Source organism: Furipterus horrens, unplaced genomic scaffold (genome assembly GCF_987537825.1).
Source record: "Furipterus horrens unplaced genomic scaffold, mFurHor1.1.pri manual_scaffold_10, whole genome shotgun sequence".
Classification (NCBI taxonomy): Eukaryota; Metazoa; Chordata; class Mammalia; order Chiroptera; family Furipteridae; genus Furipterus; species Furipterus horrens.
This window is the reverse complement of record NW_028327180.1, coordinates 21,384,345-21,405,714: the sequence shown is the minus strand read 5'-3', so window position 1 is coordinate 21,405,714 and position 21,370 is coordinate 21,384,345. Positions and strand designations below refer to the sequence as shown.

The 21,370-nt window shown below is 36.6% G+C and overlaps 1 protein-coding gene across 1 annotated transcript; it reads left to right on the top strand.

Moving 5' to 3' along the window:
• Nucleotides 1-226: 226 nt before the first annotated feature.
• On the top strand, nt 227-14,725 carry APELA (apelin receptor early endogenous ligand). Its single transcript, XM_090288942.1, has 3 exons — nt 227-484; nt 1,782-1,871; nt 14,162-14,725. The coding sequence occupies exons 1-2, from the start codon at nt 409-411 to the stop codon at nt 1,868-1,870; spliced, it is 165 nt and encodes a 54-aa protein (XP_090145068.1). The 5' UTR covers nt 227-408; the 3' UTR covers nt 1,871; nt 14,162-14,725.
• The last annotated feature ends 6,645 nt before the right edge of the window (nt 14,726-21,370 follow it).

The window sequence follows — 21,370 nt, the reverse complement described above, 5'->3', positions numbered from 1 at the left end:
GGGGAGGAGGAAAACTATGCCTATACCTAGTTTTACATATTTCTCCAAGTCCAGATCGCATTAAGTCAGTCTCTCCAAAATAGCTTCCAGAGTAGACTTCCACTGAAATTCTTGCACACTTGAACGGTTTATTTCACCAATATTTGCTTATGGAAATGAAGGGGAGTGACAGAGGGGAAGGAGGAGGGGAGTGGAGGAGGGGTTAGGGGCTGAGGGAGGCTCTGACCACAGCACAGCACACCAGTAACCTTGTCTGATGTGATCATTAACCTCCCTGGAAAAGGCAGCTGGCAGTTCTCTGAGGTTTGTCATTAGAATGTGAGAAGAGCCACACAGATATTGCACAGACTGTTCAAAGAAGTCGGATTTACTTTGAGAGCTACTGCTCCATTTTAGTGCAGCAGAAAAATGAGATTTCAACAATTCTTTTTTGCATTTTTAATTTTTATGATGAGTCTTCTTCTTATCCATGGACAGAGACCAGGTAAGACTGACACATTTGTAGCGAGTAACTTGTTTTTTGTTGAAAATCACTTAGGTGTGCTTGGGGGTGTCGGGGTGTATAGGATTTCAGAGGTATGTTATCTATCCTGTCAGCTCTATTATTTGGTTAGTTTTTGAATAGCTGAGTATTAAAATGATGATATTTTACCACTATTTTTCTGATTTTAAAGAATATTGATCCTTTAGCTATTGTAGCTATATTGTCCTAACAAGTAAAAAGGAGTAAAAATGCTTAGTCTGCTCATTACCGTGGTAAATAAAACTTTATAAATCCAAAGCAGTTTATTAAAAGAGCATGTTGCTCGCTAAAATGGGGCAACTGAATTAACAACGTATAAAAGTCATAATGTGTCAAATTGTAGATGAATTCTTAAAATGGGTCAATAGCTATTATTTCCAGTTATATATAATTAGGTGTGTCACTTAAAACAAAAAAAGTACTATTTTAATATTATTGTGGTTATTAAGCCAAAAATATGTATGGTTAAGATAAATAAATATTAATTTACTGGACATATCTTTCAAAGATGATACCAGTTGTGTTGTATTTATCTAACAAGAATTTAGTAAACAGTTATTCTAATATGCTTTTACTTCAAAGCCAAATATCTAAGATTTCTAAGCACTGGCATGTAAAAAGATTAGAAAATGATCTGACCCAGGAAAAAGTATACTCAAATTTAAATAGAAAGGTGATTATATTTATATCCTAATGTGTTATGTTATCTACTTGATAATATAATTGGCCATTTAGAACAGAAAATGATACATAAGTAGTTAAAAATTCAGCCTCTGCCTCTTAGTTAATCAGAAGTTTGATCACTGAGGATGTTTCATATGGAGTTCCCTGGTGTGCCCTTTTACATAAATAAGAAAAAAATCCAAATTAAGAACACAGAAAGCATTCCTTCTCATTGTTTACAGAGCTTGCTATTCAAACCGTTTCTACTTTTCTGGAATATGAAACACCTTGGACAATGGTCTTGTAAAATATTTGTGCTTAATTCACCACATAAAATAAAAGTCCAGGAGCATTTTGGAAGAAGACACGTAGAAAGAGGAGGATATTACTATTAGATCATGCTGTTACCTTGAACTGCTGGGAATATACCTTGTGTATCAGCATCACCTTAATTTTTTATATCACAGTCACATCTAAACAAATAGAAAATAATCCCATTATAGTTTGAATCCTAAATATTCCCTTGCTTCCCCCAGACTGAACAAGAGTTAATTTTCTGAAAAAGTGCTCTTAATATTTCTCTTTTTCCCCTCAGCTAATTTGGCAATGAGAAGAAAACTACACAGACTCAGCTGCCATCAGAGGAGATGCATTCCTCTCCATTCCCGAGTGCCCTTCCCCTGAGGTATTTGTGATGGGAAATAGCTTTCTTACATTTAGGCAATGTTCCAGATTGGATATTCATAACAAAGAACTCTGTTCATACTTTGTAACGTGTAATAATGGCTTTATGGTGATGTCATTTTCAGGGATGCATGCTAACAGGTGAAACAGTGAAATGACATAATTAAGAATAGTTTAATGGGGTAGATGAGAAAAATGTAAAAAATACTGATAATTGTTGAATCTAAATAATAGTTACATGGGGATTAATACTGTTGTGTGTGTTTAATAATTATAATTAAAAATCAGGCACCAGAAGAAAAAAATTATGGAAGTATCTTTAAACATGTGTTTTGAAAAACACTAAATAGCTCATATTGAAATCATTTGGATATATTTGCCCAACAACACTGTCCAAATGATGTGATAGCCTCAATATAGTTTATTTTTACTGATAATATTTCTTTTAATATATAAAAACTTAATTTCAATGGCGTAGCAGCTTTACAACCTCACCAATAGAACTGTTCTTGATGGTAGCATCTTTAAGAATAAATTCTGAATAGAATTTTGCTCTTCCCCACATGTTTGTTGAAAAAAGAATGATTAAAACACCAATGATTTTACACCACCACTATGAACCAGTAATACTGCCTGAATCAACTAACTTCAAACGCTGTCCATGTGTAAATTACTCTGCACTAAAAAAATAAATAACTTGGCATTCCACATAAGTATTTTAGGCTTTTAAGTCATAAAATATATCTTCCTTAAAATAATGCCATAGAAATATTCCTCAGCTGGTTAAGATACACAGGCAATTGCTGAATTAGCTTATTCAGCTGGCCTATGGAATGTTGTGTTTATGGCACTATTCATTCAGAGGAAAGAATGGTTGCTATACCTATTGTTTAATATGTGCTTTTCAAACCCAGTGAAAGCCTCGAGTAGGACATTAAAAGAAGGAAAAGCAATTCAGTAATAAGCATTTATCACGAAGACTAAGACAAAAAGCCAACTTCTCTCTCCTGTATCTGTAACAAATTACTCTTCGCTATCAACACATGAAAAATAAATTTGGTGGGAGAATCCAGAAAGATACAATAAGAAGTTCTTGAGAAGACAATTGGTAGAGGGTCAAACATGCTTTGAAAGGATTTTATATGTTTAAAAAAATCCTTTGCTGTGTGTTGATAATGCATTCTAGTCTCACATATAAATAAATAAGGGTAAAATCCATGCTGAAGAGGAGTGGAGAAGTTCAAGATTTTCCCAGCACTCCCCCACAAATAACAAAGAGGAGAGGAGGCATTTCACAAAAGCAAGGGAATTCCTGCATATACAAAGCAAGATACCTTACATACAAGCCCTTAGTTAGCCACAGGTTCTATTGGCTTTCTCTACAAACCACCTGCCATAAAAACTAGTGTTGCAAGTAAACAAGACAGAGTTAGGAAATTTAAATCATCAAAGTTAAGAAAAAATTTTGCTCTACAAACCAAATTTGTAAACCGAAGGGAAATTTAAGTAAAGGCTATATAGACTGTTTAATGACAGCAATCCTTTACAAAATTAGGCTGATCCCCTTATAGAACTGCTCAGCTTAGAGCATTCATTTTGTCGGTGTTTGGACTAGTTCTACATTCCAGCTACAGTTCTTTGAAGAATGTGTAAAAACCTTATTTTGGAATCCAGAGATAGTATAAGAACCAATATCAGATAAACATTAGATCATTTTCGAATATCTTGCTGAACCAGGGTGCTATAATAACAAGTGTTACCTTCAGATTTGATAGCATAAATCTCACTGTCCTAAATATTTGCACATTTTTTATATGCCTTGCAACAAAATATCCTGACAACTTGATAACTGGGTAAAAGGCACTACAGACCTAGGTAATGGAGCTCTAAGGCAGAACCCCACTTTCATTTATTCCCCTCTGATTTTCTGCATGCTTTAGATAAAATCACATGTGGTTACTTGATTCAGTTGGGGGTCAAGTAAAACTAAATGGATAGGAAAGGTAAACAGTTAACTTTGGAATTTTTCTAGATTAACCCTTTAGAGGGTTTAGACTTTTAACTCAATAGAAATGTTCTATTACCTTGACTGTCAAATTTTTCAGCTTCTAGAGTCCTCTTCAGTGATCCTCAGTAAGACTTCCTAACAATTAAATAGAAATAGACTTAAATCAAACAGAAAAATTATGCTGTGTGCAATTCACGTTCTTGATATTTTTTTCCTCACAGACGTATTTCTTCATTACATGCAGCCTTAAGTGAATTAGGGCGGAGGAAAGCAGAGAAAGGGCGTCAGGAGTTCTAAGCTTATAGGTTAATGTGAGAGCTATAGCATGGAAAATGGGGTAGGTGCTTTAGACTAGTGATTTCCCCCTTCCCACAGTAAAGTCTTACTACATCAATGCTTTTACTTATAAATGTGTGCTCTAGATAACTACATATCCTATTAGTACATACTCTATCTAGTTTTTAAATAATAATTGTAATATGTTTTCATGGTGTAAAATTTTTCCTAACAATATGGAAATATGTAGAGTCAAAAGTAAATCTTCCTACCCGCTTTCCCATTTGCACTTACCAGAAGTAATGTCTATGAAAAGAATTTTGGTAAAGTGACCTTTTATAAATGAGACCAGCTAATATTCTCTTGCCATCTTTTAAATAAAAATTTAATTGAATTTATTGGGGTGACATTGGTTAATAAAATTATATAGGTTTCAAGTATATAATTTTAGAATTGTCACCCTTGATTGCCATTCAAAATGTAAGTTTTTCTAGTTCTCCATTTTCTGCCTTATTCTTATCCCTCAAAGGCATGGACTTCTTACATCCTTGACCAAATCTCTGCCCTGTCTCCCAACTCATTCTGCTAGTGTCCTGTAGTCTTGGCGCCTCTCGCTCCATTCTGCCTTTTTGGCTAAACTGAAAGTCAACTTTGCCTTTGACACAGAATCCCCACTTTTTAGTGGACAACATCTTCTCCAACTTTAGCAGGGCTCTCCAGAAAGCACTCTTCTGCTTACTCTTAGGTGCTTCTGATTCCCATTCATCTACATAGTTCGAATATTCAATGACCTTTGTTTTCCTTAAACTTCTTTTTTTAAAAAAATATTTTATTTATTTTTATTTATTTTTAGAGAGAGGGGAAGGGAGGGAGGGAGAGGGGGAGAGAAACATCAATGTGTGGTTGCCTCTTGCTCACCCCCAGCCTGGGACCCGGCCTGCAACCCAGGCATGTGCCATAACTGAGAACTGAACCAGCTACCCTTTGGTTCACAGGCCGGCACTCAATCCACTGAGCCACACCAGACAGCCTAACTTTTTTTTTTTTTTAAGAGATTTTATTTATCTTTAGAGAGAGGGAAAGGGAGGCAAAAAAAAGGAGAGAGAAACGTGCATGTGAGAGAGAAATATTGATTGGTTGCCTCTCCTATGCTCCCCTACCAGTACAAACCCATAACCTGCAACCTACAACCTGCAACCCACAACCCAGGAATGGAACTGGCCATTGATTGGTGGGATGGCGCCCAATGAACTGAGCCACACCAGGGCTCCTTAAACTTCTTTACCTCTTTTTCCAACTCAGTGCAAGAGATAATTCCTCTTCCCACAGAAAATGGATATAAAAAGCTGCAAAATCAGACCCTGCCCACAAATTTAGAAACATCTATATCTGCACCGTTTCTATTCTTTCTTCCTAGTCCTTCACTAACAGATTCCTCTCTTGGGTACGGTTAATCTTTCTATACCACAGGAACTTTGATCCAGCAGTTACTCCCTTTTTTTACCTAGAATGTTCCTCAGTCAAAACTGATCTATATTAAAAAAAAAAAAAAAAAGTGTACCATTGACCCTACCGTGCTCTCTAGTGACCAACTCATGTTCTGTACACAGCCAAATTTCTTGAAAAGATGGCTCTTTACTGCCCTCCTAGCTCCTCATTACATTCTGGGAAGGGTCCCTAATGACCCTTCTTCTCAAACCCAGTGAACACATTTTGGTCCTGATCTCAGTTATCTTGCTGTAGGTCACATCATAGAATAGATTTTCCTTGGTTTCAGTGACACCATCCTCCCTTTGGACTATTTAGCTCTGTATTGGGAACAAATCACTATTCCTTTCAGGGCCTATGATGGTGTCCAAATGCCTACTTAGAATCACCTTAGCTGTCCTATGGACTCTTGGAGCTCATGTCTACAGTGTATATGCAGATCTCTACCATGGCTCCTGCACAGCTCATTCCTGTAACTCAGTTCTTAGTTCCTATATCATAGATGTCATCAGGGAAGACGTCCCTGATGATCCTTTATACAAAAAAGCAATACCAAAATACAGTCTTTAAAAAAAAAAAAAAAAGCAATACCTCACTCTACCCCTATTTCCCTTTTCCTGGTTTGTTTTCCTTCCATAACACTGAATGTCATCTGACATAACACCTATTTCCTGTTATTCATTCAGTGTTTGCCCCTCTTCATTAGAATATAAGTTCCACGAGAACAGGGACTTTGTTCTGATCACAGCTATATGCCCAGTGACTATAGTAAGTTCTCCAGAAATATTTGATGAATGAATGAGGAAATAAAGGAATGAATACCTAAAAGTAATTTCTCCTGTTCTCAAAATTTGGAGAATTATAAAGACACTATATATTAGATGTTTACTGTGTAAGAAACTATATGCTATGAAATATACATGTTACTTTCTCAACATAAATTTCCAAACACAGTGCCCTAATATTTAGTTCTAGTTGGTTTCCCAGGAGTATCAGTTCTACCTTAAAATATATATTTTTTAATGTTCTCTTCATCTCGATTACTGCTATCTTAGTGCCTGTTATATCTCTCTAACATGATTTTAACACCTTAACTGATCACTCCAGCCTCCAGTTCTGGTTCTGGAAAGTCTTATTTTTTGTTCCATCATCTGATCTTTCCAAACTAAATCCAATCATGTCATAACATGATTAAACCCTCAAGTGTCCCTGTAGTCTTCAGGACAGTGAGAATTCCCATAGTTTAACAAACAGCACCTTACAAAATGTACCTCTTCAGCATCATCTGTCACCTCTTCTTCCCTTCCTTCTTGCCAAGGGAATAAGGAAGAATTAAGACTATTTGGACTTCTGGATTCGAGCTCTGGCCATATAGCTTGATCCCTGGTGATCATTGGTAGGTCATTTATCCTCACTAAGCCTCCCTCAACTTCCAGGCCTGTAAGATGGAGCTCGTAATGGTACTTAACTTTATCATAACCATTCCAGCACATAATAAATGCTAACTACAATAGATAGTAGCTAGAATTATTACTATTATCATTACTTTAAAGTCAGTCAATTCTTCACCTCTTGCTACACATCTGCCTGCAACGTCCTTTCTTTATTCTTTTCCTTACTACCACGTCATCCTTTAAGAAATGATCCCTGATTTCGATACCCCTACCACTTGTATTAGATGCCCACTTTTTTCCTCAGCACCATCTATATACTTCTATCAAAGTACTTGACTCACTGCATTGTAATGTGTTAACTGACTGCACCCTTCCCTTCTGCCCTCAGCATGCAATAAATTTCCTGAAGGCAGAAGGCAGAATGCAAAATGGAGTATTCTGACTTTGTTACATTAATATTTGTTAAGTGGAGCACCGAGAGTACAGAATGGTGTGCCTTAATTCAACAGCTGACTACAGATAAATTGCAATAGACAAGTTTATTATTCATGGCATGCCCGGAGGGGCCACACAAGGAGGTCATGGCAGAATGGAGACAGAGAGAACAGTGACAGAGAAAGAGGGATAGAGAGGGAGAGAGAGAGAGAGAGAGAAAGAGAAAGGTATGGGACCTGGGGCACATGCTTGTATTAGAGTTTGTGGGTGGAGTGCTTTTGTATTACTGGACTAGGGCTGGACTGGTAAATTCAAACCAAAATAGAAGGGTTTTGATAAGCCCCACAGGGGTTTTATCTAAGGGGTACATAAAGTATAGAGGCCCTGGGAGGCAGGGGAGACTTGATCACAGGGGCTGTTGGAGAAGTCACATCAGGAACTTATACTTGCTTGCGACTCTGTGAACTGCTGTCCAGGACATTTGTTGGCGTAAGGGGGCTAGTATCAGTTTAAGGTCCTTGCAGGCCATTTAGCCAAAACAAGATGAATGCTGAGGCAGCAATACCATGGAGTAGCTTACCTAAACCCTTATCTTTGTCTCTTCAGCCAAAAAAAGTGCTGGAAATACAGCAGAGATTCCCCAAATGTTGCTAAAAGAAGTGAAATGAAACTTTCATTATCTTAGCATTTAAGACTTGTCATGATCAGATCCATCACACATTTTCAGCTTTATTTTCTAGTATTAACTGCCAAACTGAACTTCAGTTTCCCATGTCTGTGTTAGAAGTGTTTCCTCTTCCAGGAATTGATTGCTTCCCTCATCTCATCAAGTTCAAACCCATTCCCTCCTCTAGGGTTCTCTTGAAATTCCATTTTCTATATGAGGCCCATCCTGATCCAATTAACATAAAATAATCTTCTACTCTCTTAACAATCACAGCATTTTAAATGGTAGGGGGTGTTTTCCAATAGATTTTCAAAAGCCATTTATCATATTCTTCTTTATTTTGTCAGATTTCATCTATACTGGCATGTGAGCTCCTTGAACACAAGATAGGGTCCCTAAAGTTTAGAGTGTAAATCTTCACAACGTGTCAATTGCCTGGAAGCATCTTTAAGTTTCCTTCATGGACTATATCTGCAGGATGTCCTACTTAAAATTAAATATAGAAAATTACTGTTTTCTCAATCATAGCCTGGTATCCAAAGATCGTGCTCAGAAAAAAATCCCTCATGTCTCTAACTTACTGATAAAATGAAACTTTTCTATAAAGATCATGATGCCTTAGTGATAATATATTACATATAGATTATGTATTGAATATATACATAGTTGTTATATGTTATATATTGCAAATGTATATGCCCCTATATATACTGATATATACAATGAACTAAATATGTATATGATGAACTAAAGCCTAATTTCAGAGTTTTCTTCACTTTGGAAACTGATTCACATTACAAAGTCTGTAATAATTCTTTCTACAAATATTTACTTAAATAGCAGCTTCTCTCATGTTCAGGAGTAAAATTTTTTTTCTTAGCATAAGTCCTTTGTCTTCAGTTTGTTCTCAGTTATGTAATCAATTACTGACTTAGAGATATCAGGTTAACTTTATTATTACACAGCAGTAATACATTTGAAAAACTATATTCTTCTTAGATAATAACAAGAGAATGTTTACAGTTTTGTGGATGACTTGAAAAAACAAAAATCATTGATAATGAACTACTTCAACATATTTCATTCTTGGATGTATTTTTTAATAGTAGTATATAGTACTGAATGACACAATTCTTTCAACACTATAAATATCAAAATATGCAGATGAAATCTAAACTTTCTGATCATAATAAAATTATAAGTAATTATCACCAGAAACATTCAAATTCTTGTCAGTGTATCTACAATTCCTCGGAATATTGCAAATTTATAATTCTTGATAGTTGACCTATTACCATACAGAATAATTTAAAATATTTATAAATAAATAATAATACAAACCATGTATCTTCTGCTTTGTAAAAATTTTATTGGAGAAGAAAAACAGGTAGATTATACACGCTTCCCCAAGATAGTCTTCTCTACCAGGTCTCAACCATGCACATCTATAGTCACACACGGAGCTTGGTCAGCCACCGCCACTATTCCAGCATAATCAGGCCTTCCAGAATACTGACCACCTTTTCCCATATCCACTGATTGGTCCTCTCTAGTCTTCTCTCTCTTCAGCTAAGATTCTATAATTCATTCTTTCCCTAACTGCTGCCAATGTTATATTTCCTTGCTGCTGTCTTCATCTCATTATTCTAGAAGAATACTAAAGTCTTCATCCAAGCATGTTATTGCTACTGAAGAATATACAAGAAATCTGATTGAAATCATTTTTTTTTTAATTTATTGATTTTAGACAGAGAAGGGGAGTGAAGGAGAGGGGAGAGATAGAGAGAGACACATTGATTTGTTGTTCCACTTATTTTATGCATTCATTGGTTGCTTCTTGTATGTGCCCTGACCAGAGATCAAACCCACAACCTTGGCATATGGGGATGACATTCAAACCAACTGAGCTGCCCAGCCAGGGCTGAAACCACTTTTAAATTCATCTATAATCTCAGTCCTTCACAGTGTCCAGCAAACCTACTACCTTCCTACAGTCAGCTTGCTGCCTTGCACTCCACAGTAACTGTTTCTGACTTTTTGACTCATCTCAAATTTCAGATCTTTTTCTTTTTCAGCAGATGACCTTGTCTCTTATATCAGAGAGAGAGAAAAGTCCTCAGGTGGTATGTACCTCAACTTCCCGGTACCAAACTAGAATCCCATCTAATCCGCCTCTTATCCAGCTCATTCCCACCCTTTTCTTCCCTCTTGGTGCCATGGAAGGCATGACCATTCCTCCAGCAACCCATTCCCCACTTCCAGTGAAAGGAGGGGCAAGTATTAGGAAAGCTGGTCATTACTGACCAAATCCTCCTGATCATTTGGAACCAATGCTGTAGAGGTTATGGTTTGGCTTCCTGGGCCGGTTGTTACAGTTTGTGGGCCAGAGTTCTATTTTAATCTGAGGTCTGGCCATTGCCATTTGCATATTCAGTCTCCCAGCTCCAAACTTACTTCATCTCCAGTTCACAGCACCCAAAGCTAAGGACTATCTACCGTGCACCAACCTCCTCACATCCACTTGTGCTCCTCTTTTATCCATTCTTCTTATTATAGCTTCATGCTTAAGGACCTTTAGCTACTTCTCTTTACGTTTAGGATTAAAATAAAATTCTTAATGTAACCCATAAAACTGTGCAGTCAAGGACTTCTCTCCTCTCCAACCCTTTCTGACTCACTGTGGCTATGAGAGGTTAGCAGAGGCGTCCAGTTTCTTTTCAGGACCCTCACATGTTATTTTCTCTGCCTAGAATGTGGGATGTTCTTTGTCTTATCTTTACCTAGTTTATTCCTACTCAATCAAGACTTTGAGCAAATGTCACTTAATTTGGTGTGTGTGTATGTGTGCACCACATATAACTTCTCTCATTACATTTGCCCAAGTAACTTTGGAAGGGGATTTTGGATTTTGGAGATTTTTAGGTTTTACATTTCATTTATATTGAAATTGTGTTAACTTTATACTTCTCATTTTTTCTCTAACAGTAACGTTTTTACATATACAAAAGTTACATATGTATGTGTATATACCTGACATATACACATATATGTATATAACATATGGAATGTGGAATGCATTTATTACCTTGCCTTTTTACAGGTTACTAAACTTAGGGGTATTTATTTGTACATATGCAGACAGTTATTTTGAATGACTCTAGAATTTCATTGTATAGCCAGGCTTAATTTATTTGACTTGACTATTGATGGATACTTATGTTTTATTTATGTTATTTTGAACAAGGGTGCAATGAACATGTATGAATACATCTTTAAACACTTGCACACTTCTTTTCTTATAAAACATCAAGAATTAGAATCACTAGGGCATGCATATTTTTAAATTTTTTGCGATATAATTTACATACCACATAATTTACTCATTTAAGGTGCACAGTTCAATGGTTTTTACTACATTCAAGTAGTAATCAATTAGAACATCTTTATCACCTCATAAAGAAATACCCATAGCCAGTAGCAGACACTTTCTACTTCTCTCCAACTCTCTAATCTTAGACAACTACTAACCTAGTTTCTAGCTACAGATTTATTTCTTTTGGATATTTTGTATAGATTCTTATAATTTTTGTGTGGGTGTGATTGGCTTCTTTCACTTAGCTTAATGTTTTCAAGGGCCATTCATGTAGTAGCACATATCAGTACATAATCCTTTTTTAATAACTATTAAAAAATATAGACAAATCACATTTTGTTTATCCAGTCAGCTATTGTTCCCACTATTTAGCTATTAAGAACAATTTTACTTTGAATATTCATGTGAAAGTTTTTGTTTGAACATGTTTTCAGTTCTCTTGGATATATACCTAAGGCTAAGAGTGAAATTGCTAGATTATACAGTTTTTCTATGTTTAACTTATTGAGGAACTGCCAAACTTTTCCACAGTGGTTGTAGCATTTTATTAAATTTATCATATTCCTACCAGCAGTATATAAGGGTTCCAATTTCTCTACATCTTCACCAACACTTGTTATTATAGCCATCCTAGTGGGTGTGAATTGGTATCTCATTGTGATTTTGATTTACATTTCTCTAATGACTAATGATGTTGAACATCTTTTTTCATGTACTTATTGGCCATTTGTCTATCTTTGGAGAAATCTCTATTCAAATCCTTTGCTCATTTTTCAATTGGCTTATTTGTCCTTTTGTCTTTTTATTACTGAGTTGTAAGAGTTCTTTATATATTTTGAATACATGGCCCTTATCAGATACAGATTTGCAAATATTTTCTTCCATTCTATGGGTTATCTTTTCACTTTCTTGGTCAAATGTGTCCATTTTTCTTTGGTTTATTGTGGCTTACGTGTCCTAATAAAAAACCATTGACTAATCCAAGGTCACAAATATTTACTCCTATGTTTTCCTCTAAGAGTTTTATCACTTATATTTATTATCTGTTTTAAGTTAAATTTTGTATGTGGTGTAAGAAAGGGGTCCAACTTCTTTTGCATGTAGATACTCAGTTTCGATATCTAGCACCATTTGTTGAAAACACTATTCTTTCCCCCCATTGAATTATGTTCTCACTATTGTCAAAAAATCGATCGACCATAAATGTCAGGGGTTATTTCTGGACTCTAGGTTCTACTTATTGATCCACATGTCAAACCTTGTGCTAATACTACAATTTCTTGATGATTGTAGTATTATAGCAAGTTTGTTTTTTAAGAATTTATTTATTTATTTCCAGGGAGAAGGGAAAGGAGGCAGAAAGAAAGGGAGAGAAACGCGATATGTGACAGAAATAGTTATCAGTTGCCTCTACCTTCCCCCCCAACTAGGGACCCAGCCCACAACCCAAGAATGTGTCCTGACTGGGAATCGAACTGGCAACCTTTTGGTTCACAGGCCGGTTCTCAATCCACTAAGCACACCTGCCAGGGCACGTTTTTAACTGAGGCTGTGAATCCTCCAACTTTGTAGTTCTTCGAGATTATTTTGATTATTCTGATTCCCTTGAATTTCCATATGAATTTTAAGATCAGCTTGTCAGCGTCTGCAAAGAGTCAGCTGTGATTTGGATAGGGATTGTGCTGAATCTGTAGATCAATATGGGATATATTGCCACGCTGACAATTAAGTTTTCCAATCTGTGAACATGGGTTGTATTTCCATTTATTCATATCTACTTTAATTTTTTCTACAATGTTTTGTAATTTTTAGAATAAAAGTTTTATACTTCTTTTGTTTAATTTATTCCTAAATATTTTATTCTTTTGCTGGTATTATAAACGGAAGCATTTTAAATTGGATTTTTAGAGAGAGAGAGAAAGGGAGAGAGAAAAACATTGATATTTTGTTCCACTTATTTATACATCCATTGGTTGCTTCTTGTATGTGCCCTGACTGGAGATCAAACCTACAAACTTGACTTACTGGGATGGCACACTAACCAATTGAGCTAACTGGCCAGTACCTACAAGTGAAATTTTCTTTAATTTTGAATTGTTAACTACCAGTATAAATATATAATTAATTTTTGGTTATTGATCTTATGTCCTGGAACCTTAATGAAATTATTGATTGATTAGTAGGTCCATTAGGGTTTGCTATGTATAAGCATGTTTTATGCAAATAGAGATAGTTTTACTTCTTTCTTCCTTTCTAAGCTGGTTGCATTTTATTTCTTTTCCTTGCCTAATTGCCCAAACTAGAACCTATAGTACAGTGTTCAATAGAAGTGGTAAGAACAGATATCCTTGTTTCAGTCCTTATCTTAGATGGAAAGCATTCTGTCTTTCACCATTACGTGTGATGTTAGCTATGGGTCTTTAGATAAATTTTTATCAAGTTGAAGGAGTTCCCTTCTACTCCTAGCATGTGAATGATTTTATCATGAAAAAACAATGTTTTTTCTGTATCTATTGAGATTATCATGTGTTTTTTCCTTTATTCTATTGAAATTATGAAATTTTCATAACTCATTGTCTATTTTAAAAATTAAGCATGGGCAAATTGGTCTGACGGATAATGTTCTTTCTCCTTTGTCTTTCAAACATAGATCTTCTTTTGCTAACTTCACCCGATATGCCAGATGAAGAAGAGGAGTGAAGGAAAGATACCCATGGACCCACAAAATAGTGTGCTTGCTTAGAAGTTCCTGTTTGAAAAGGAATCGTTTGAAAGCACCTGGGATGTCTTATTAGTGTCACAGGATTCTCTTCTTGTTTTCTTTTTAGAGGGAAAATAACAAATTCAAAAGCAATAACAGTTTGAAGCACAGTAATTTACTTGCACAACAAAAATCTCATCTTTTCTACATATTATAATTCTTATGTGGGTTAAAAAGAAAAAATCTTTGTAATGTATTAGGACTCTATAAAAGTCAAAAAGTGTAAAAATAAACATTTTTCTTTCATATTCCTATAATTCTTTAAAAATATTAAAATAATTGTATATGTTTGAGTGATTATTTTAAAAAATGCTAAATCTGGAATCAATTTCAATGATTATTTGGCTTTGCAGAATTGAGAGAAAATAATTGGTTCATCGATTATTTATATAGAAAGACTAAGAAAGAAGTTATTAATTGCTACCAATTTTATATTATAGGCTTTAATGTTTATGAAAGTATTTTTATTTTGAATAATATTCATTTAAAGTTGTAAAAAAAGTTTGAAACACAAATTGTAGCTCACTTTATTTTAAAACTGAAATGTTCATTTCTGAATCTTTTTCTCATCATCTAATTACAAGAAGCCAATGTTTTATTTTCTTTGATGTGCTGATTCCTTTGTATAGTTTCTTAGAAAGGCCCCCTTAAAGTTGACATTTAAAATACAGTTACGCCATCACTCTCCCTCTTAGGAGAATGACTGAGCCTTCTCCCCTTCTTTCCCGAGCACACTCTCTCAGGAAGGGGCCTGTGCCTTTCTCTTCCTCCTCTTCCCTGCAGGATAATTCATTACCTTTGCCTTTCTCTCTCCTAAGCTTCAAGGGTCCATCTTTTGCCTCTGTACTTGTTTCCTGAGCTTATACAGCCCACCTGGTTTACTTCTAGTACCTCCGTAACTTTCTAAATAAACTTTCTCTTATATTTTAGGGAAGTGTGTGTGTGTGTGTGTGTGTGTGTGTGTGTGTGTGTGTGTGTGAAATGTGTGTGTGTGTGTGTGTTACTTATGTCAATGAAATCCCAAACTGAGCAATATATCAACCTAACATATGAGTGCTCATCATTCTTCTAGGCTCTGTTTAGGTGCTGTTCAACTTCTGGTGATGAGATTGGTTTAAAAAAATCAGAAGGAATTTAAGGATAAGAAAGATTACCCAAGAAGGAAACTATTCTGTCTAATCTGAATTGTATGATAATTAGGTGTCCCCAAGTTGTTAAATATGCTCTTAATTTGTATTTATTGAAAGACTGTTAGCTCACTGTCACAAAATATCTGTTAGTTTACTGTAAGTTAATTCCAGATGTAAAATTTACAGATTCATACCTTGACTAAAAATTTTACTTTGTGAAAGAGTAGAAGCTATAAACCATTAACCCATATTTTGCAAAAACAAAAGGTTGGGGTTGATATATAAAGAATTTGATAGAAATTCTGACATCATGGAGTTTGTCTCCCATTTATAACTTATTAATGGTGTCTTTTACAATAGAAGATGTTTATATAAGGCACCGTAATTAAACTTACATACAAACAAAAGATGCTTTATAAAATATATTACCTCATTATTTAAATTGTATAATTGGGGAAATCCTAAATGATTTACTGGATAAATCATAATTCTTTTACACAAATGCATTTCAGTAGAAACAAGCTATTATGAATTATATTTATGTTTAAAACATGTATTTGTTGAGATGGTCATATATTTTGTACAAAAAGAAAAAAGAAAAGCTATATATAATTCAGATACATCTCAGTGAATACAAGCCTATACTTTTTCAAGTACAGATTCTCACATTCACAGAAAGTAATCTCCCAATAACTCTGTGGGATTAAGTTTTTCTTTTTTGGCCATTTTTAGATGAGGAAATAGTGACTTAGAAAGTAAGAGTAACCTAAAATCACATTGCTAGTAAATTGATAAATTTGGGGTACAGTACTCCACATGCCTGCCACAATGTGTTCTTAATCACTAGGATATGCAAGGGGTTTTAAATTATTTATTAAAGCCAGATATTTTGTAATGGGATAAAAAAAGTTTCCTGACCTGCACCTGAAAAATGGGAAAAACTTTTTTAGACCATAGTTTTAGGCTTTCTCCTAAAGGAAGATCAGTGTAGGGATCACCACTTTAGCTCACTTAGCCAGAGACCTATTCATGTCGGTGTATGACTCAATCGAACAAAGTTTGGATTTATCCCTTCCAAACTTTCCTCCTCTCTTCTCAAGGAAACTTAAAAATCATTATTTACTCTAACTTTTTAAAAGAGAAAAACAGTACTCATACAAAGTAAAATTACTTTTTGTTTATCATAGTTAAGCAGAATATTTCAAATTATTCTAATAATAGTATGTTTGGGGTTTTTTGTCTGTTTTGTTTTGGGGAGGTAGCAACATTATGCTCCAGAAACTATTTTTTGTCTTTGCCAACAACTAATTTAGCACAGGTTTGATGTAGGAGTCATAATTTCACAAGTCAATAGCATACAGGAAAATATCTCTTAATAAAACTAAATAGAGAAATAACATACTCCAAACAAAGGATGGATTAATTACACTGTATTTTCAGGCAAGGGGAGATGAAGCAATGAAATCTAAATTTAATATAAGGTGCATCTTTTATATAAGCGGGAGCACTTGGAGAGTTGGCAACCACCAACCAAAAGGCCGATTTCCAGTTGCCAGCGCTGAAGTAAAAGATCCATATTGCTAGAGCAGGTTGCTAGGGTACAAAGATGCCAGTGTCAGCAGGCAGTCTGATCTCTTGCCAAGCCACTGTGGGTTTATTAACAATGTTTTTGAGGAGTACCTCCCCAAGACAGGAGCAAATGCCCCAAGGATGTTCGGAGAGTCAGGTTAGCGAAGTCACCCACCCAAACTAAAACTCAAATAGTCCTCACAAACTCAGTGTTTATACTCTAAATGTCCCCCTACCATCCTGGCTGGTGTAGCTCAGTGGATTGAGTGCTGGCCTGTGAAACAAAGGGTTACCAGTTCAATTCCCAGTCAGGGGACATGTCTCAGTTGTGGGCCAGGTCCCAAGTTGGGGGTGTGAGAGAGGCAACCACACATTGATGGTTCTCTCCCTCTCCTCCCTCCTTTCCCCTCTAAATAAATAAATAAATAAAATCTTTAAATGTCCCCTTACCATAGTTGCTTCTCCCTGTGTTCTTATTGATAAGCCCCCAGCGGAGCCCCTCAGCAGCTGGGCTGCTGACTGCTTATCAATGACAAAGACATTGAATGATGACATCTTGGCACAACTCACTTCATTCTCATATCAAAGCAACTTTTTTCTCTGTCATAAATGAGTGGATTAAAACAACTTCACATAAGTCATAAACAAGTAGCTCTAAAATCACATAAATGAATATAGAACATAGCATCCAAAGAGCCTGAAACAAAAAACCTTTACAAATGATATAAAACAATATGACACACCTGCTCCCTCTAAGTCTCCCTTCTGCTCTGAAATAGAAATAGACATTTTAGATGAATTCATAGATAACGTGTATGTTCATATATGCATACACAAATATTCACATTATCTATTATCTATTTTTATACTACATTTACCATGCCAGACACTGTTCAAGTGTTTAATTTATGAAAAGTCACTTAGTACAACTCTTAAGAGGCAATTGTACCATTATCGTCCCTGCCCCTTTACTAGATGAAAAAGAGGCACAAAAAGATAACTTGCCAAAGGGCAGAGCTCGGATTTGTACTCCCAGGACCCTGATTTCAAAGTCAGGAGTCTTAAACCACTGCTTATTAGCTTCCCCTACACATGCAGCAGGACACAGATGGGTGTGCATATGCATACAGATACACATCCATATACATGTTTCATGCTACATTTTAAGTTTGTCAGATGCCCTTGCAGACTTCTACATGTAAGCATGAAGGACAAGAAAAGAATAGCAACGGCTAAAACAAGAGGGAGTAGTCAGAGACTAAGACTACATAGCATGTCAGACAGTAACGGAAATGAAAAATATTCCTTGGCTAAGAAACTAGATTTCAGGTAAAACAATTTCAGTTCTTACACAAGGAGTAAGGGTGAAAATGAGATTGCTTCTGAACTAGCCTTGTAGAAAAGAAAATAATAATTCTTAAAACACAATGGGTCCAGAGGAAGTACCCAATGTATAACAATCAATTGTTAAGGAAATTAGCATCCGGCAGGTAGGCTGGCTCCATCCTGTTAAATCATGCTCTAACCTACAAAGCAAGGCCAGTCTTGCAGAATTCAGCGTCATAACAGAGGAGCTCCCTGTCTTAAGTAACTTTTTGTCACGAACTATGTTAGGGAATGACTCATATTTTGTATTTATAGTATTTAAATTAAAACTGCATACCCACCCCACAGTAAAAGAACAAACAAAAAGAGGAAGTTGCTGCCACCAGCAATTCAAAATGTTTAGACATACAACTTTAACAATATCTGTTGAGGAGTCTAATTCACATCTGTACTTAACTGCTCACCAAGCATTACTTCTTGTATTTCTTAAAGGCACCAAAAGATCTATTTTCTGAATTGTAGCCAGTAATCCATTCAAATTTCAAATTGTATTAGAGGCAACCTTTGCTCTATTGGATTTCCTAAGTGTTACAATTTTTTACGAAGTAAAGGCCAGATCCCCTACCAGCAAAAAAGATCACTTATTGCAATACTTGTTTTAGTACATTGGTCTGGAACCGTTTCCACCATATCGCCGAGGTATGCTTTTACACCATGTTAACTCTTTGAAATGCTTCACTTGTTTCCTTTGCACTTGATGAAGACCAAAACCCTCAACCTTGCCAGAATGGTCTTGCAGCAGCAATTCTTGCCTATCTCATCAACCTCACAAAAGCCATTTTTTATCTTTTCTGCTTCCTGCACCTCCCTACTTCCTCCTGGGTTGTTAGCCAAACCAACTTCTTTCAGTCACTCCTGTACAAACTTCAAACTTTAGTTAAGGGCCTTCTCACTGGCTCCCCCTTTATCCTTAAAGACTTTTATCCTCGAATTTGTCCAACTAACTCAAATTCGTTCCTCAAATTTTACCTTAAATGTCACTTCCTCAGATCTCAGGGAGCTGAGCTGAGGTTTGGCATAATTCTACAGGGTGGGGCAGACCCACCCACTCATCCACCGATATGCAAACTGATCCATGGAGGCCATTGTTCCTATTTCATTTCCAGGTTTGCTACCCCCTCACTAATCACCCCAAAGTGAACCAGCTTCTCTGCAGCAAAGTTCTCCATTACTTAGTGTATGAGAGGAGGGTGTGATGCAGGAGGTTTTAAAACCAACCTGAAAGCTTGACTTGGATCCTCAAGTTGCTCAACAATAAGAATCTGAAAAGCCTGCCGCTGGTAATGAAATGATCAATTGAAGCCAACAATGGCCTTATCACTCAGGGAAACGCCCCCAGCTGTGCTCAAGATCTCTTCCCGCGTTTCCCTCTTCACTCAGGGTCATCAAGCAAGTGCCTATTACCTGCCCTCTTCGGGAGGAGCCGCCGATCACCGCACAGGCCGCGTGTGTGCCTCTGACGCAGGGAACGCCCGCTCAGGCTTGTTGGGTCTCCGTCCTGCGTGGAACCAGGTTCTGAGGGTCCAGCAGCCTCAGTCCTTGAGTCATCAGTTCCAGGTAAGCCGGGAGGCTGCAGAACCCAACCACGCGGGGCTGTCGTGAGGCTTAGCTGGCAGGTCGTGGAGGCTTCCTGGGCATCTACTATGTGCCAGACCTTGGCGTCGTGGCCTGTCCACGAGTGGGTCTCCTCAGTCTGGCAAAGACCTTGTGAAAACTACGACTTCCTGGTCCCAGACCTGTGGGGGTAGTGGGCCTTACTTATTAAGTTTTCAAGATTTCGATCTGAACAAGAACTTGAGAATTGCCACGTTATCTCCAAAGAATGACTCCCTGTGTTTGGTGGAGGACAGCGGGAGGAGAGAGAAGGGGCGGGAGGTTAAGGGAGTGGAGTAGTGGCCACCATTTCAGAACCCACTAGCCTACACCTCCTGGCCAATTTAAACAGCCCTTAATCCTCACAAATGTCTTACAGTTAAGAATTATCTTTGCAGATTTATAGATGTGCTGATTTAGTCTCAGGCATGTTAAGAATCATCCTGTATGACAGTGGTTCAAACGGAGAGCTAGAAATCTCCCACAGGTTGGTTTTTAAAGTTTTGTTTAAGCAATGGCTCACAAAGGAAGGTTCTGAGGCCAGCACCATCACATGGCAACTTCTTAGAAATACTACGTACCAACTGAGTCAGAAACTGGGGATGTGGCCCAGCAATCAAAAGACCAGTTTGGCCACAGTTAGGCAATTGATTGGCGGCACCATTGTGTTTGGGGGTTAGAAAAAGGGCTCACGCTGTATTCCAGGCAAGAGACATGGGTAGCTTGAACTAGAATGGTAGCATTGCCTGTAAAACTAGTCGTGTTCCCTTCATGGTCTGTTTTTTCTTTCTTTCTTTTTTTTTAAGTGTATTTTATTGATTATATTGTTAGTCTGTTTTCTTAATGGTCTGATTCTGAAAAATGTAAGTGCTTGGGAACTGGAGCACAGTGATACCTAGAGAGAGTACCTACTATGTTCCTTGTACAGTACTAGAATACTTTTTTTTGTACATACTTTTGTATTTTTAAAGATTTTATTTATTTATTTTTGGAGGGAGGGAGAAAGAGAGGGAGACCTGGAGACCTGGCCTGCAACCCAGGCATGTGCCCTGGCTGGGAATTGAACCTGCGACCCTTTGGTATATAGGTCAGTACTCAGTCCACTGAGCCACACCAGTCAGGGCCCTGTACATACTTTCTTAACAGTTATATACTTTTTCTTTTGATTTTAGTTTTTCCATTATGCTCTGCAATTTACTAGCTGCATGATATTGGTTGGGCAAGTTTTATAAAACATCCTTCAGCCTCAGTTTTCTAATCTCTGGACTACTCTGCAACCTCATGTCTAATCCCATGCACTCCGCCGTCTTTCTTGTATGTATCTCCTGTATAAATGGGCGAGACCCAAGAAAACTGAGTAACTCACCAAAATAACAGAAAACACCACCTTAAATATTAGCTTAAACTGAAGACAAAAGAT

Excerpts from the sequence above, each read along its gene's own strand:
- APELA (XM_090288942.1), top strand. The coding sequence starts at position 409 with ATGAGATTTCAACAATTCTTTTTTGCATTTTTAATTTTTATGATGAGT. Across the intron at positions 485-1,781 it reads TATCCATGGACAGAGACCAG|CTAATTTGGCAATGAGAAGA; the intron begins GTAAGACTGACA and ends TTTTCCCCTCAG.